Source organism: Phoca vitulina, unplaced genomic scaffold (genome assembly GCF_004348235.1).
Source record: "Phoca vitulina isolate PV1807 unplaced genomic scaffold, GSC_HSeal_1.0 scaffold53, whole genome shotgun sequence".
Lineage (NCBI taxonomy): Eukaryota > Metazoa > Chordata > Mammalia > Carnivora > Phocidae > Phoca > Phoca vitulina.
Genome location: NW_022589756.1, coordinates 4,529,730 through 4,546,990, shown reverse-complemented (window position 1 = coordinate 4,546,990; position 17,261 = coordinate 4,529,730). Strand labels below are relative to the sequence as shown.

Genomic DNA, 17,261 nt, shown 5'->3' with positions numbered 1-17,261 from the left:
AAAAACAATATATAAAAATGGACTGTACTGGTTGAGTGGAGATTGGGGAGAAATTCTTATTCAGCTCCACCCCAACTGTAGGGCATACTCTGAGATCCTTTTGTGTGATGGGACAATTCTGTGGAACCACAGACTGAAATCTATCTTAATCACACCCTTTTCACCATTAATAAAGAAAGCATAATGAGAATTGTTGATTTAAAAAAAAATACATAGTTGAGAATCTTGGTGATTTCAGTGCCCAGCTCTACTACAGACCTTGAAGATACAGATGCAGATATAGAGACTCTAGAAGTTCAGGAGATCCTAGAGTTCCTGTAATAACTCTTTTTTTTGACTCAGTCTCTAAGGCATTTGCATGCTAATTTGGCTAATGTGTTTCTCTTTCATTAATATTGATCAGGGAATACACCTCAGTCAGTGGAAAGCCCTCAGGCTGATAAAGTCCCATTGGAAGCCATCGGTGGGTTTTGACCCCTGAGAACCAGGGTTGGGGGTAGGGTAGAGTTAGTGAGGCTTTCATCTCAAAAGCACCATTTCAGGGGCACAAACTCAGTAATTGTGATAAATAATGTGTTAATGCATTGTTTTAAAAAATCAAAATTAATTCCCAAGAGTTCATGATGAACACAATGTCAATATTTTACCTAAAGGTAGTATCTGACTGTGCATGACCAAGCATAACTTCTCATGCTCTTCTCAAACTAATCCTAGCCCTGCCAAAAATAGGACCTGTCTTATTTCTGCCTCAAATCAGAGAGCTATGTTATATTATTGGACGTATTCAAAGAACCAGCAAATGATTAAGTGGCACCAAAATTATTATTGAAATGGCCACAAATCAGTACAACCAACAGAAAGGAGATAAAGGACCATACCAGTGTGATGTAGTGTGGACTTGAAAAACTGGTTGGAAGCCTCTCCAAGGACTCTGCAGTTCTTTGCTAGTGAGAAGAGATACTATTAGCCTGCAATTAGTGTTCAAGCAAGTATGACTATTTCCTAAGTGCACAGTATAAATTTTCTAGCTCTCTCTGGAATACAACCCAGTAATGTACAAATATTAAAACACATGGGAACAATATTCTTCCCTAGGTTATTCTCTTATAATGAAGGAGTCTAAGAACTTATAAAACAAACTTAATTTGAGAAGAATGGGAGTTTCTTTATGAGTTATGAGGAAATTGTACAAGGCAAGTCTTTCAGCCTCCAAATCTTAATTGAATTGTCCAAATGTCTGAAATTCCATAACCAGCTACATCCTTTTTGGATGTTGAAGGTCTTTGAGGACCTCCAGAACTTACAGGTATGCCTGGATGAGGTTATCCTCTTTAAAGTATTTTCTGTTAACACCTAGTGGACATTAATGCAACTAGGAAGCATGATCCAGTGGAAACAGGACCTACCTAGGAGAGGTTCTGGGTGCCAGAGGAAAAAAAATAACTATGCATCATTAATGTAATAGGGAAAGGACATCAAAAGACCCTTCCCAAACCACAATTTTCCTGAAAACTGGCCTTTGATGGGTAACTAATGTGTCAAACAAGCATCAGTTAAATCACTGTTATTTATATGACTTTATAACAAATAATACAAAAAACTTAAATGTGAGATTTGATGCCACACTATACAACCTGTGTTTATAACATATTATGGCACATATACCATTAATAGTGAATTTAATTTATTTATATATCTAACAAATATTTGTTAAGTTCCTCTTTTACTTTCCCTCATTTAACTAAAATTATTATTAAGGAACTTGCATTCTGGAAATGAAACAAATATGCCCCAAGGTCTCTATGTGAACCTATGGTTGACTTCTGTGAATATTCATCATTGATCCCATACTCAGGCCACTTTTCACTGGACTCTCATTTCCCAGGAGCGCAACTGTTTTTCATATTAATTCATGAAGCATGTTAATACATATTAAGTACTAATATTTAGCAAACACTGTGATAAGTACCTTTACATAGTTTCTTATTTAAACCTCAAGGCAAATATACAAGATTGATATTCGCATCGTGTTGTTCATATCAACAAATCTAAGTGCAAGCTTAAAAAATTATCACACAATATTTTCCATCCATTCCAGTGGACAAGTAAGACTTGCTTTATCATCTTGGGGTCATCATTGGCATAATAAAAAATAATAAACCATCATACAACCAGAGAAAGATTAACCATCCTTAAATACTTGAGTGAAGTTCAGTAGAAGCATATATGTATTTCTGGGGGTCGAGTGGGAGCATGTTCTGCAATATTGTGAAGTAAGAAACACAGGGCTTATGTGACACGTAGGGTTGGAGCAAAGCATTCAAAATCTTTGGAGCTGTGTTACCAGGCCACCACTAACCAAAAAAAATCCTAACTTAAAAATACTAGCATTATCATATTTTCATTTGCATTTGCATCTAATAATGGTCAGCTAATACTTAGCCTCTGAATTTAAGGCTTATATTCCTTCCTTCAAGACAGTCCTATTGGGTAATTTCATCAATACTGTCCTATCAATAATGCTTTCTTCAATGGTTAATTTTTTTTAAGGGAATGACTTTGTACCTTCTTAATTTGGACACTTACAGTTTTTTTCAATGAGCGGAATGCACTAGAAATCATAGCTGTTGTTAAAGGTAGTAAACAAGCCACTAATTGTAGGGACTTCTGCAAGATTATTGGTTTTTCTCTTAGGTCTTCATATATTGCTAAAGCTGTGATTTCAATCAACTTTTCCTTTAGTGTAAAATATACACAAAGAAATGCACATATACAAGTGTAGAGGATGGATTTTCACAAATGAGCAACGAAAGTTGCTCAAAGTTGCCCAGAATCAAAAAATAAAACTTTATCTCCTTCTCTGAAGATTCTCTCTTCCCTGTGGTAACCACTACCCTGTCTTCTAATACCATAGATTAGCTTTGCCAGTTCTTGAATTTGATAAACATTGAGTCATACAGTTGTTTTTGGATTTGACATCTTAACAGTGTGTTTGTGAGATTTATTCATGTGGTAGATATCAGTAGTTCATTTATCACGCTTTCTCTGTAATATTCCATTGTATGAGTATATAGCATTTTGTTCATCCTTTTCACTCTTATTAGACATTTTTATTGTTTTCACTTTTTCCAAATAATGCTACTGCAACATAATTCTAAATGTTTTCCCATATACATGTATGGATTTCTGTTGGGTGTATTCATATGACAGGAACTGCTGTGTCATAGGGTATATGTATGATCAGTTTTAATACTTAGTACCAATTTCCCCCATAGTTGTACTGTTTAAACTCTTATTAATTGTGTATGAGAGTTTTCATTGTCCATATCCCCACTAGTAATTGGTATTGTTGTCCTTTATTTTTAATCATTTCACAGGAAAATATAATACAGATAAAACACACACAACACGTTTATGGCTTAATGAACTATTTAAGGTAAATATCCTTGAAATCACTGCCTTGGTTAAGAAATAAAACTTTGCCATTTCAAGTGTCCTATCACTATTGCCACCCCTCAAATTAGCCACATTTCTTACTTAAAATAATGAACTCGCTCTTGCATGTCATTGTATGTTTACCCCCCAAATATTTACCTCTCAACACTATAATTTAGTTTGTACATTTTTTTATTTAAATTTTTACTAGGAAAAAATACATATATTTCTGTGTATATTGCAGTTGGAGTTAATTTTGTTATTGGTTTGAGGAATGGATCACGGTTAGTCTTTGTACATATGGATATCCAGTTGTTCCATCACCATTTGTGAAAAGACTGTTCTTTCTCCTCTGAATTGCCTTTGCACCTTTGTAAGGAATCAATTAGCAAATCAACTGGCAACCAATCAATATATTAATATACATGTGAATCTATATACTCCTTTTTATTTAGTTCTTTTAAAATTTTTCTCAGCAGCATATTGCCATTTTCCATATATAGTTCTGGTTCATATTTTGTCAGAAGTATCTTTAAATATTTCACATTTTTGGTGCTATTTCAAATTTTATTTTTGATTTTATTTCCACATTATTTGTTACTAGTATATGGAAATATAATTAATTTTCATTTATTGTTCTTATATCCTTGTTAAATTTATTTGTTTTACAAAAACTCTTGCCAATCCTTTGATTAGTATTGTTTTGAATTTATAGATCCATTTGCAGAGAACTGACTCAACAACAGTGTATTTCCTCCATTTATTTTGGTCTTTTAAAATTTTTCTTATCAATATCTTATAGTTTTTTTATCTACATATTTTGTCAGCTTTATCTCTAGGTATTTCATATTTTTGATGCTGCTGTAAATGGCATTTTGTGGTTTCATTTTGTTTTTCAGATTGTTCATTGTTTATATATGGAAACACAATAAGTTTTTGCATATGAATTTGTATCCTAAAATCTTACTAAGTTCACTTTTACTTACTATAGGATTTTTGATAGATGGTTGTGCCTTCAGCAAATCAAAACAGTTTACCTTTTTCTTTCTATTTTTTTTTCCTTATTGTATGGCTATAATCTCACGTAAAATGGTAAATTGAAGTGGTGGCAGTGGACATCATTGCTTTGTTCCTGATATTTAGGAAAAGTATTCAGTTTTTTAACCACAAATATGATATTAGCTCTAGGTTTCTTGGTAGATGCTTTCATCAGGTTCAGAAAGTTTCCTTATGTTCCTAGTTGACTGAGTTTTATCAAGAATATATATTAGATTTTTTTTCAAATACTTTTCCTGCATCTGTTGAGATGATCATATGATTTTACTTTTGGTAAAATAATACAGTGAATTAGCTTGATTGATTCCTTAATGTTAACTTTACGTTACATTCCTAGGATAAACCTCATCTGTTCACAATGCATTATCCATTTTATGCATTGTGAAATTCAATTGGCTAAAATTTAATATTTATACACATATTTATTAGAAGTATTGGCAAATAGTTTTCTTTGTTGTAATGCTTTTCTCTAGGTGTATAACAGAAAAATACTTTCCTTATAAAAGCAGTTGGGAAGTGTCGATTCTCTCCCATTTTTGGGAAAAGTTTATGTACAATTGGTATTATTTCATCATTATATGTTTGGTAGAATTCACCATTTTTTTTGTGGAAAGGTTTTTACTACAAATTCAGTTTTCTCTGCTACATACAGAGCTATTCAGTTTATCTATTTTTTCATGAAAAAGCTTTGATGATTTGCAACTGTCAAAAAGTTCACTATTTAATTACACTGTCAAATATATTAAAATTATAATTTTCCAAATTAATCTCCATTTTCAAAATATTGTCAATTTAATAAGGGTATACTCTCCTGTGATGTCACCTTTATGATTCCTGATAGTCATGCTGACTCTTTTACGTTTTTCTGCTCAGACTGGAAATTTGTAAGATTTATTAATTTCTAGAAAACAATTTTGCTTTCATTTTTTTCTTACGTGATTTTTGTTTTGTTTTGTTTTCAATTTCGTTGATGCCCAGTATTTATTATTTTCCTGTCCTCTACTTGCATGGAGCTTTATTTGCTTTTCTTTTTCTTTTTTTTTTTTAATTTTTTGGTTTCTTAAAAATAAAAGCTGATATCATCAATCTGATACCTTTCTTCTTTTCTAACATAAGCATTTAGTGCTATAAACTTTCCTTTAATTATTGATTTCATTACTTCCCACAAATTTTGGTATGTTTTGTTTCATTTTCCTTTAGTTTATTTTTTATTCTCCCTTTTGAGTTTTTATTTGACCCAAGTGTTCTTTAGAATTTGTTATCTAATTTTCAATTGGGGATTTTCCCAATATTTTTCTGTTACTGATTTTTAATAAAATTTTATTTTGAGAACATATTTTGTATGACTGCAATTCTTTTAAATTTGTTAAGACTTGTTTTCTGTCCCGGAGTGCCTGGGTTGCTCAGTCAGTCAAGTGTCTGCCTTCAGCTCAGGTCATGATCTCAGTGTCCTGGGACTGAGTCCCCGTGTTGGGCTCCCTCCTCAGCGGGGAGTCTGCTTCTCCCTCTCCCTCTGCCCCTCCTCCCTGCTGGTTGTGCTCTCTCTCTCTCTCAAATAAATAAATAAAATCTTTTTAAAAAGACCTGTTTTATGTCCCAAAATATAGTTTATGTTTGTAAATTTTTCCAATAGTGCACAAATCAATATTTTATTTAACTAATATATGCTGCTCTAAAATAGAGTCTTGGTTTGCTTGTGTCCTGCCATCTTTTCCTTGCCCACAGGTAGATTGAAGGCTACATTGGTGTGGAATTATGTTAAACTGTTCTTTTGCTTCCCCCATGTCACTTAGATTAGGCCTAGTTCCACTTCAAAAATACATGCAACTTCTTTTTAAATCAATTAATTAACTATTGCAAATGGTATTTTCTTACATGGAGGGGATGAATATCAGGTAGAATTGGCTCAGTTCTTGCCTGCCGCTCATCACCAAAGTATCCTTTATTCTCCACTCCCAGTGTATCTCTAGGTGGGCTGTCAAGAAGGAAATTGAATATTGACATAAGCGACAGGATAACTCTGTGGTTAATATTTAATCATCTAGGAGATTTCTAAAAGATTGATACTCAAGTTACACCCTGTAACAAATCTGAGGTAGGAACTAAAATTAGCATTCTTTTAAAAAAAATCCCTATGATTCCAGTGTGTAGAGAAGTTTGGGAACCACTGGGATAAGCATTTGGAGATGAGAACATAAATATGTAAAAGCTCGATTTACTGTTACTCTTACTTTGACCTCAGTAAAGGGTTATACTTCTCCCCCATGGAGTATCATCAGTGGTGATAAAGCTTATATATTCTCAGTAATGGTCCCATTTCAACACATAGAAAATACATACCTCTGAATTTGCTTCAACTTAATACATTTCTGGTAATGAATTAATAATACGACTACCCCAACACCAGTAATAACCAGGACAAGCACAACGACCAGGATGGATATATCTGCAACATTAAAAAACATAAGCTTTAGCCAGGACATCAACTTTAGGACAGTGGCATATTAACTGAGCTGTTGCAATCCAGCTTCTCCCTTCCTTAAAGGATTTTAATTCCCCCTTCCTCCAATTTTTTTTTTTAAATATAAAGTAAAAGACCAAGACATTAGAGAAATTATCATCTGTATTAGACATTGACAATCCACCCAAGACTCCATTATGTGTAAGAACCACAATCAGCAGGAAATGTTTTGACTGTCAGTTACTAACTGACTATAGAAAAGGCCTTATTGCGTTATGGGTTCTTAGAAGATCTAATCCAAATTTAACTAGAAGAAGATATATTGATTCTAAAAGACAATTGTTGTAAATTCAAATTTGGCTATTTTAATACACAAAATAATTAAAATGCTGTGCAAATCCACACAGAAACACAACATATACATATTAGGTTTCAGAAATAAGGCAAAAAGCTTTCTCGTTGTCTAGGCTTTTGATATATGTAAGATATTATATTCTAGGATGCTCACTGGTAACATTGAAGTTTTCTCCCCAGTCCACATGTTCCTGTTCTTCCTCACACTGGCACTCAAGTTCATGGCCATCCGCCTGGAAGAGCAATTAGTCATATAATTTTATCAGATTATGTGTGTGTTTTGCACCTCACTTTGCTTAGTTCTACATCACACACACAGATGCCCCCCCACACACATACTTTTACTGATTAAACTGTGTATCAGAATCAACCTTTGAAAAAAAATAAGCAAACAAAATTACAAGCAACCACTTTTGAAGATGGCCTTTGGACAAGAGAATGATTCTAACAAATTCAAAACCAGATGAACAAGATGGCTTGACTTATCTTTCTAGATGGCATCAATCTTATTAAAGGAATAGCCCTCTGCTAGAGTTAGACATATCATAGCCAGATCTAGCTAGGCTTAGTAGTAATGAAATAATATTAACATGAGAAAAAGTGGTGGCACCATGTTTAGTTCATCAAAGAGCGTTGTGTCATGATTAAAAATATGCATTCTTTCTGTACTTAAATCTCAGTTTTTCCTTTTACATAATATTATGTGATTTATTCTCCATCTATAAAAGTGGGTATAGGAATAGTACCCACCTTTTAAGGCTGTTGTGAAGCTTGTAAAATTTAATATATATGTAAAGTACTTGAGAGAGTACCTGATACATATAAAACTTTATCTATATGTTACTGATTAATTGGGTTAAGGAGAGATGTTACCCACAAATGCAAACTACTAGGTACTGCTAGTATTTAGATATATATTATATTATATCTTATATTATATACTTAGATATATTTATATAGATATTTAGATATATATAGATATATATATACACAACAAAAATTATAAATATGTGTATTTATAAGTTTTTGTTGATTTGTCAAAAGCTTTAGGTTAATGTTGACATTGGTATAATTTAACTATAAGTGCATTATGATAGATTCAACTTTAAACATCAAGCTTAAACTTCATATGTGCATAAATTACTGGGTTTCTAGATTACCAATCCAATGATAAAATATACACTTGCAATACTGGCAATACCTATGTGTAACACTGGTTTGGATCTTTAGATCAGTTTTATTGATGATATGTGAGAAAATGGATCCCAAATGTATATTTGATTTAAAAATCACCACACACACACACACATCATGCTCAGGAATGAAGTCCTATGTAAATAAATGACTGGCAAAACATTAATTTAAAAAGGAGTCAAATCTTACAGCATTTTCATTGCATTGAGAAGAGCAATTGGTTGAATTGTAGACCTTTTCAAGTTTCACACATTCACCATTGCTACACACCTGGAAATGAAGTTACCCATATGAATTAATAACTTGCTCTTAGAATTTACATGACTTTCTCTATTGTAAAAAACCACATGTAGAATCTTTTGTAGAAGAAGAAATCCTCCATAAATGTTTGATAGATATTTGAAATGAATCTAGGGTACATTCAAATATTGTTTTATATAAACTCATTATTAAAATGTCTATATCTTTACTAATTTTTCAAATGTTAATTTATCAAAGATTCTGTAATCATAGGTACAACAATTTCTTTTATTATTTCTATCAAGCTTTATTTTGATTTGATAAGGATCTATGCTTGCTACGTCACGGTTGCTGATTAGGCATTTTGTTATTGTCAATGTCAATTAATCTTATTTATGCTTATTAACTTTGTTTTAAATTTTGCTTGTTATTTTTTGTACATTTTATAACCAAATTATTGTATTTGTTGCTTATAATTATTACCTGGCTTATCTTCACCCATTTATTTAATTTTTACCTGTTATTTTTATTTTTATCCATTTCTTTTATACCAAGAAATGCTTTTCCAACTCTATGGAGGTATAATAGACAAATAAAAATTGTGTATATTTAAAGTACATATTGTGATGATTGGTATACTTATACATTGTGAAATGATTACCATAAACAACCTAATGAACACATCCATCACCTTAAATAGTTACTTTTTTTGTACTGGGAACACTTAAAATACAGTATCTAACTATAGCCACCAAGACCTACATTAGACCTTCAGAATTTACTCATAACATAAAGTTTGTACTTTTTCAGCAGCATCGCCCCATTTCCCCCACCTGGCAACCATCATTCTACTCTCTGCTTTTGTGAATTTGACTTTTTTTTAGCTTCCACATATAAGTGAGATCATACAGTATTTGTCTTTTTGTGACTGGTTTATTTTGCTTAGCATACACGAAATGTCCTTCAAGTTCATCCACGTTGTTGCAACTGACAGAATTTCCCTCTTTTTTTAAAGCTAAATAATATTCCATTATATATATTCTGTTATTATATATTATTGTGATATTTTATATATATATATATATATATTACATTTTCATTATCCATTTACCTGTCAAAGGACATTTAGATTGTTTCCGTATCTTGGCTGTTGTAAATAATGGTGCAATGAACATGGGAGTGCAGATATCTCTTCAAGATCCTGATTTCAACTTTTTTAGATTATGTGCCCGAAAGTGAGATTCCTGGATCATAGGGTAGTTCTCTCTTTAATTTTTTGAGGAACCACCATACTGTTTCTATAATGGCTATACCAATTTACATTCCCACCAACAGTGCACAAGGGTACCTTTTTTTCCACATCCTCACCAACATTTTTTATTTGTTGTCTTTTTGATAATAACCATCCTGACAGGTGTGGGGTGATATCTCATAGTGGCTTTGATTTGCATTCCTTGAATATGAATGATGTTGACCTCCTTTTCATTTACTTGTTGGTCATTCGTATATCTTCTTTGGGAAAAAATAACCATTCAGGTCCTTACCTCTTTTTTTTAAATTGGACTATTTGTTTTTGTTTTTGTTTTTGCTATTGGTTGCATGAGTTACTTATTATTTATATTATTATTTGCATGAGTTACTATTATTTGCATGAATTACTTATTATAACCCTTTATCAGATATGGGGCTTGCAAATATTTTTTCCCATTCCATTGATTACTTTTTCATTTTCTTGATTGTGGCCTTTGCTGAAGAAATCTTTTATTTTGATATAGTCTCACTTATTTATTTTTACATTTTTGCCTGTGCTTTTGTTGTCACATACAAAAACATCCAATCCTGGGCTTTTCTTTGTTGGGAGATTATTAATTATTGTTTTGATCTCCTATTTGTGCAGATGTTCTATTTCTTCATCATTTAGTCTTGGTACATTTTATATTTCTCAGAATTTATCCATTTCTTTTAAATATTCAACTTGTATAATTATTCATAGTATTCTCTTATGATCCTTTGTATTTCTGTGATATCAGTTGTAATGTCTCCTTTGTCATTTATAATCTTATTATTTGAATCCTCTCCCTTTGTTCTTGGTCAGTCTACTTAAAGGTTTGTCAATTCTCTTTACCTTCTAAAAACCAAAACAATTTTTTAAATCTCTTCTATTGTCTTTCTTGTTTCATTTATTTCTGCTCTAAAAAATCTTTGTTATTTCCTTACTTCTGCTAACTTTGGACTTAGTCTTTTTCTTTTTTTTCTAGTTCCTTTAAGTGTAACATTAGGTTGCTTATTTGAAATTTTTCTTTTTTCTTAAGGTAGGCTTTATCGCTATATACTTCCCTCTTTGAACTGGTTTTGCTGCATTTCATAAGTTTGCTGTGGTGTGTTTCCATTTTCCTTTATATCAGGTATTTTTTGGCTGCCCTTTCAATTTCTTCTTTACTCATTTTTTTTTTTTTTCAGGAGTGTATTGTTCAGTTTCCAAATATTTGTGAATTTTCCAAACTTCCTTCTGTTACTGAGTTCTAGTTTTCTATTACGGTCAGAAAAGATATTTGATATTATTTCAGTCTTCTTAAATGTGTTGAGACTTGTTTTGTAGCCCAACATATGATCTATCTCAGAGAATATTCCAAGTTTACTTGAGAAAAGTGTGTATTCTGTGGCTGCTGGATGGAATATTCTGTATATATCTGTTAGGTCCATTTGGTCTATAGAGTTATTCAAGCCTATTGTATTCTTTCTGATTCTCTGTGTAGATAATTTATCCATTGTTGAGAGTAGGGTATTAAAGTACCATACTATTATTGTATTGTATTTCTCCTTTCTGTTTACTGTATATTTGCTTTATATCTTTAGGTCCTCCAATGTTCGGTGCATATTATATATACTTATAACTGTTACATCCTCTTAATGAATTGACCCCATTATCATCACATAGTGATCTTTGTTTCTTGTGACAGATTATGATTGAAAATGTATTTTGTCTGGTATAAATATGGCCACACTATTCTCTTTTTGTTGCCTTTTGCTTGCAATATTTTTTCATCCTTTCACTTTAAGCCTATGTCCTTAAACATAACATGAGTGTTTTGTAGGCCATATATTGTTGGATCCTGGTTGTTGTTGTTTTTTAACCCAACAGCCAATCTGTGTCTTTTGGATAGATAAATCTAGATTTAGTGTAATTATTGATAGTTAAGAACTTACTATTTTCATTGTTAATTGTTTTCTGACTGCTTTATAGCTTCTTTGTTCCTTCCTTCCTCTTCTCCGGCCTTCCTTTGTGCTTTGTTGATTTTTTGCAGTGGTATGCTTTGATGTTTTTTCTCTTTATCTTTTGCGTATCTACTAGAGTTTTTTTTTTTTTTTAAATCATTGTGATTACTATACGTTTACTTCTCCTTCCTCCATATTTCATGCTGTTAATATCACACTTTACATCTCTTTATATTGTGTACCCAGTATCAAACTATTGTAGTAATAGTTATTTTTAATATTCTTGTCTTTTAACTTTTATGTTAGAGTTAAAATACACTTATATACCACCTTCACAGTATTAAAGCATTCCGAATTTGACTGTATATTTACCTTTACCAATGAAAATTATACTACAAATGTTTTCATATTGTTACTTAGCATCCTCTGTTTCAATTTGAAGAGTTCCCTTTAACACTACTTGTAAGTCGATATCCTTCCAAATATTTGACTAATTTTCAGCCATTATTTGAAAAATTAATCTTTTTTTTTTTTTTTTAAAGATTTTATTTATTTATTTGAGAGAGAGAATGAGAGAGAGAGCATGAGAGGGGTGAGGGTCAGAGGGAGAAGCAGACTCCCTGCTGAGCAGGGAGCCCGATGCGGGACTCGATCCCGGGACTCCAGGATCATGACCTGAGCTGAAGGCAGTCGCTTAACCAACTGAGCCACCCAGGCGCCCGAAAAATTAATCTTTATTCCCCTTTCTCTCTTTCTCTTTCTTCTCCTTCTGGGACTCACATAATGCATATATTCATTTTTTGTCATTGGTGTCATATAGGTTCCATATGCTTTCTTCACTAGTTTTTATTCTTTTTTTTTTATTCCTCCAACTTTCTAATTTCAAATGACTTATCTTCAAGTTTGCTGATTTTTTTTTTTTTTTTGAATGATCCAGTCTGCTGTTGAAGCTTTCCATTGACTTTTTCATTTCTATAATATATTTTTCAGCTCCAGAATTTTTGTTTGGTTCTTTTTTTATGGTTTCTATTTCTTTGTTAAACTTATGTTGTTCATGCATTGCTTTCCTGATTTCATTTAGTCATCTATCTGTGGTCCCTTGCATCCTTCTGAGCTTCTTTAAAATGATTACTTTGAATTCTTTGTCAAGCAAATCTTAGATATCTATTTCTTCAGGATTAGTTGCTAGAGCTTTATGAGTTTTCTTCAGATGGTATTATGTTTGCCTGAATCTTTGTGATCCATGTACTGTTGCATTGGTGTCTGTGCATTTCAAGGAGCAGACATATTTTCCAGGTTTTACAGATTGGTTTTGTCAGGTAAAAACCTCATGTTGGATCCCTGGGCTGATGGGATTGCTTCCAGGATTGCAGTTGAATGAGACTAGAGCCAGGTTATGTGGCTGCCATCTGGTCTGTAGTAAGATTTGCAGTTTACTGCTCTGTGACTAGGGGCTTGTGTAGATGTGGATTCTGCAGAGTATCTGGGTGGACAGGAGTGCCTCTGTGACCTTGGTCACGTGGACTGGCAATGTGACAAGGGTCTACCACAGCACCTGAGTCAGATGGCTGGCCTTCTAGGTGCATGGATAGTTGTATCTCTTACTGGATTCTTGGCTTCTGCTGGGTCATTGAGCAAGATGTCTCTGGGTGCATGGACCAGGCATGTTTCCTGGAAATCCTGTGGGCAGGAGGATTGTCTAGAACTGCACTTGGGATAAGAAGGAATGGAATGAATTCACAGGGCCATTTCAGGATCTGTGGTTGGACCAAGGTCTGCGAGTCTGCCTCCAGGGATATGGATGGATGCATCTTCCAGGGGTGCCTAGGCAGATGTTGTTGTTGGTGGTACCAAAGCCAAATGAGGCTGTAGTCAAGCAGCAGGAGATATGGGTATTTATGGATCTGTATCCAGGACTATGGTCAATAAGCCTATCACCTGGGCATGGGCCTGCTCTTTCAAAATGGACCTCTGGTCTTGGACTCCATCAATGTTTTGCAAGATCCTACCTGGATTTCAAAGTTCCTACAAAGGTACTTTTTCCATGGCTGGCTGCCAAATTATCATTGTTGTGGGGAGATATTACTGGGACACCTCCTATTCCACCATCTTGCTGATGCAATTCCCTGAAAATTCTTTCTGGCCACCAATTCAAAAATTACTTTAATGTTTTAAATAGGGAAATTTTAATCCATTTATATTTATTGTGATAAGTGATATGTTTAATTTTACTACTTTCATCTTATTATATGATTTTAAATGTTAGACATTTTAGCTTATCTTTTTATCTTTATTACCTTTTTCTGCAATTATTTAAAAGCTATGTTTTGTTTTCTAAACATTGATTCAGTTTACATTAAAATATTTAAATCTAAATCATTTTATCATTTCCAAGACTAAATAAGCATTAACTCTTCCTTATGTAAGATAAGACATTTGTCACATTTTTTATTCTTTTTTCTTCTTCTTAATTCATGTATTTGAGAAAACTGAAATTTGTAAAGATTGTTATTATTCACTATTCAATATGTTTTTTAAGCTCTTATAATAAACACATTATTAATAAATAACTAGAATTTACTCAAAATTAGTATAGATTTTCTTGCTTGCAACTATTTCCTTGATGTTCTATCTTCTCATTTAACTTTTTAGTTTAATTCATTTCCCAGTTGGCTAGAGTACTTACTTGACTATTTTTCTTTTCAGAAATAAATGCTGTCTAATTTACTATAGTTTTTTTCATCATAAAGTGTGTGAGGATGTCCTTCTATTGCTTTATTATCTGAATAATAATTTGGCTGTGTGTATGGTTTTAGGGTCCCAATACTGCCATTCTCCAAAGCTCCATAGACTTTGTTGCATTATTTTCTGGCATTTCTTTTTGAAGATAAATATAATGATAACCTGATAATTTGTTGTTGTTGAAAAATGATACTTGCCATTTTTGTGCTTATAGGACATTTTCTTTATTGTTGACTTCATGCTGTGAAGGTTAGTCTAAATGCTCACTTCTTCCTATGAATTTTTCCTTGTACTAAATGAGTTTTTATTTTATACATTCTTCAGCTCAGGGACATTTTTTATTATTATATCTTTAATTACACTTTTACCTATATTATGTTTTCTCTATCTAGGATTCCTATTAAAACTATATCAGATTTCTTAGAACTATTTTTCCTGTTTTTATTCATTTTCTTCTTTAGAATTCCTTTATCTCGTTCTTGTGTGTTAAGAAGTTTAGCTTCTAATTTACTATTTTTTGTGGCTTACTACATTTCATGATTTACTCCTCAAATTACATATAAATCAGTAATTATGATTTATTTTGTGATTTGAAAGCAGTGCTTGTTGTTTTCAAATAATACCATTTTAATAGATTTAATATCCCTTTAAATCTGATTAAAATATAAATTTAACTTTTTTTCTAAAGGATTTCTCTCTTTTTTAATGTGCATCTGTTTCATAGGGGACTAACATCTGTGAATCCTCAGATTAATCTCCATTGTTCACACTGTTGAATTCTTTTGTCTGCTGCTATTTGTCCTCTTTGCTTATCCTTATAGAATGGATTTTCATAAATACATGATCAAATGAACACTGGAAAATGCTGCTAAAGTCCATGTAAATCTCTTTTCACATACTTCAGGCTCAACTAACGGAAACATGGAAATGTTTCTTATTTTGGTTTTGCCATTTTTATATGTTTAATAAAGAGAAAACTACAGAGACAGGTTTGCAGCAATTCTTTTGTGCCAGAGAAGACTAATTAGTATTATCCCTTCCTTCCCCACTCTCCTCTACTCTTCTTCCTTTCCACTCTATTATCCTTCCCTTTTCATCTATTCTCACTGTTTTTCTTTTGTTTTATTTTTCTTATCTATATTACTAAGGAAAAAGGCATCCAAGGGAAATGGGATATGTTTGCCCTCATTTTCTATGCCAAATCAAATTTTACCCAAAAAGAAAAACTATTATGAGAAACCAGGATGTTTTTACTCATTTTAATTTAATCATATCTAAAAATAGTCTTTCAATGTAAAAATGAGATGAAAAGCCTATAACTAGTATCTTTGTGATCCATCTATAAACTGGCATTTGCTATTCATGAATTCCCTCCTTATGAATTGACCCAATAATTGGCACCATTGTGATTGGTACACTTCTATATTAAGACTTCTCTTGAAAAAATAGGCACTCTGTGTGGTGGCATATGGTCAAACATGCTTATAAGATCAAGATTCAGTAACAACTGCTTCCCTATAAATTCCTTTGGTCAATCACTGCCACTCATTATGGGATTCTATGAAAGGTAAGTCATACTTCTGCTTAGTATTCCTGGATGATTTTTCTTACCTGGAGTGAATAGAAAATTGTTTGATATTTCTTTAGCCTGATACCTCATACACACTATCATTGGAAGTCCTTGAACTTTATAATATGTGGTTGATACACATACTTAAAATTTCACAAATATAGATTCCTCATCATTTTGATATTTAGTTATTTTAATGGGAAACTAATAGTTAAGTATATAGATCTGAAATATAGATCTCCATTAAATTATTAAATTCTAATTCCCTTTTTTACATTCTGAATTTTGTTTTTCAATTCATTTCTCTATCACATTACATGAATGAAACTGTAATGTTTGTGGGTGGTAGTATGGGAGGAGAGGACATATATCACAGACAGAAACTATATTATTTCAAAATAACTGATTTTTAAAAAGTATTATGTTTTCCATATATTCCTGTGTTTATAAACCTTGATGAGTTGGCTGTTGTTTTTAGTACACGTTCTAAAGTTTTCATCTTGGAATGATAAACCTCTTCTGATCTGGCCCTATTCTAGCTGCTCAACTTCATTTTCTGACATTTTACCCAAAGCTCCAGTCACACTGAAATTGTCAATTACCTGACTGTGCCATTCATTTTGTACCTTTGCATGTTATCTAGGTATTTCTTTTTAAAAAGTCTTTTCTCATTTTGTCTGAATTGAAAAATGTTCATCATGTCAAAGCTGAAATGTCACTCATTTAATGGCATCATAATATGCCATTCATGTTCTCCAAGTGAAGGCAATCACTTCTTCCTTTGGACTCAAATGTTCATTAGTTACACCACTATGAAAGCACTTGTGTTAGATTGTAATACATATAATTTAATTTATGAAATTCTCAAGTACACTCATATTTCCCTCATTTGTGTCCAGTATGGCTCCTGGCACCATAGTATGTGCCCAGTAAATATGGCTGAATGGATAAAATAATTGAAGAAAATATGGCTACTTCATAGTCAAATTAATT

General features: G+C 32.4%; 1 protein-coding gene across 1 annotated transcript in view; it reads right to left on the bottom strand.

Annotated features, from left to right (window-relative positions):
- Nucleotides 1-17,261, bottom strand: part of ADAM7 (ADAM metallopeptidase domain 7) — a 172,256-nt gene that overhangs the window by 62,719 nt on the left and 92,276 nt on the right. Inside the window, exons 18-21 of the mRNA XM_032389021.1 lie at nucleotides 8,690-8,770; nucleotides 7,461-7,539; nucleotides 6,832-6,937; nucleotides 6,367-6,466 (exon numbers count right to left, since the gene is read on the bottom strand). Coding sequence (XP_032244912.1) covers nucleotides 6,367-6,466; nucleotides 6,832-6,937; nucleotides 7,461-7,539; nucleotides 8,690-8,770 — 366 coding nt within the window. The remainder of the gene's footprint in view (nucleotides 1-6,366; nucleotides 6,467-6,831; nucleotides 6,938-7,460; nucleotides 7,540-8,689; nucleotides 8,771-17,261) is intronic.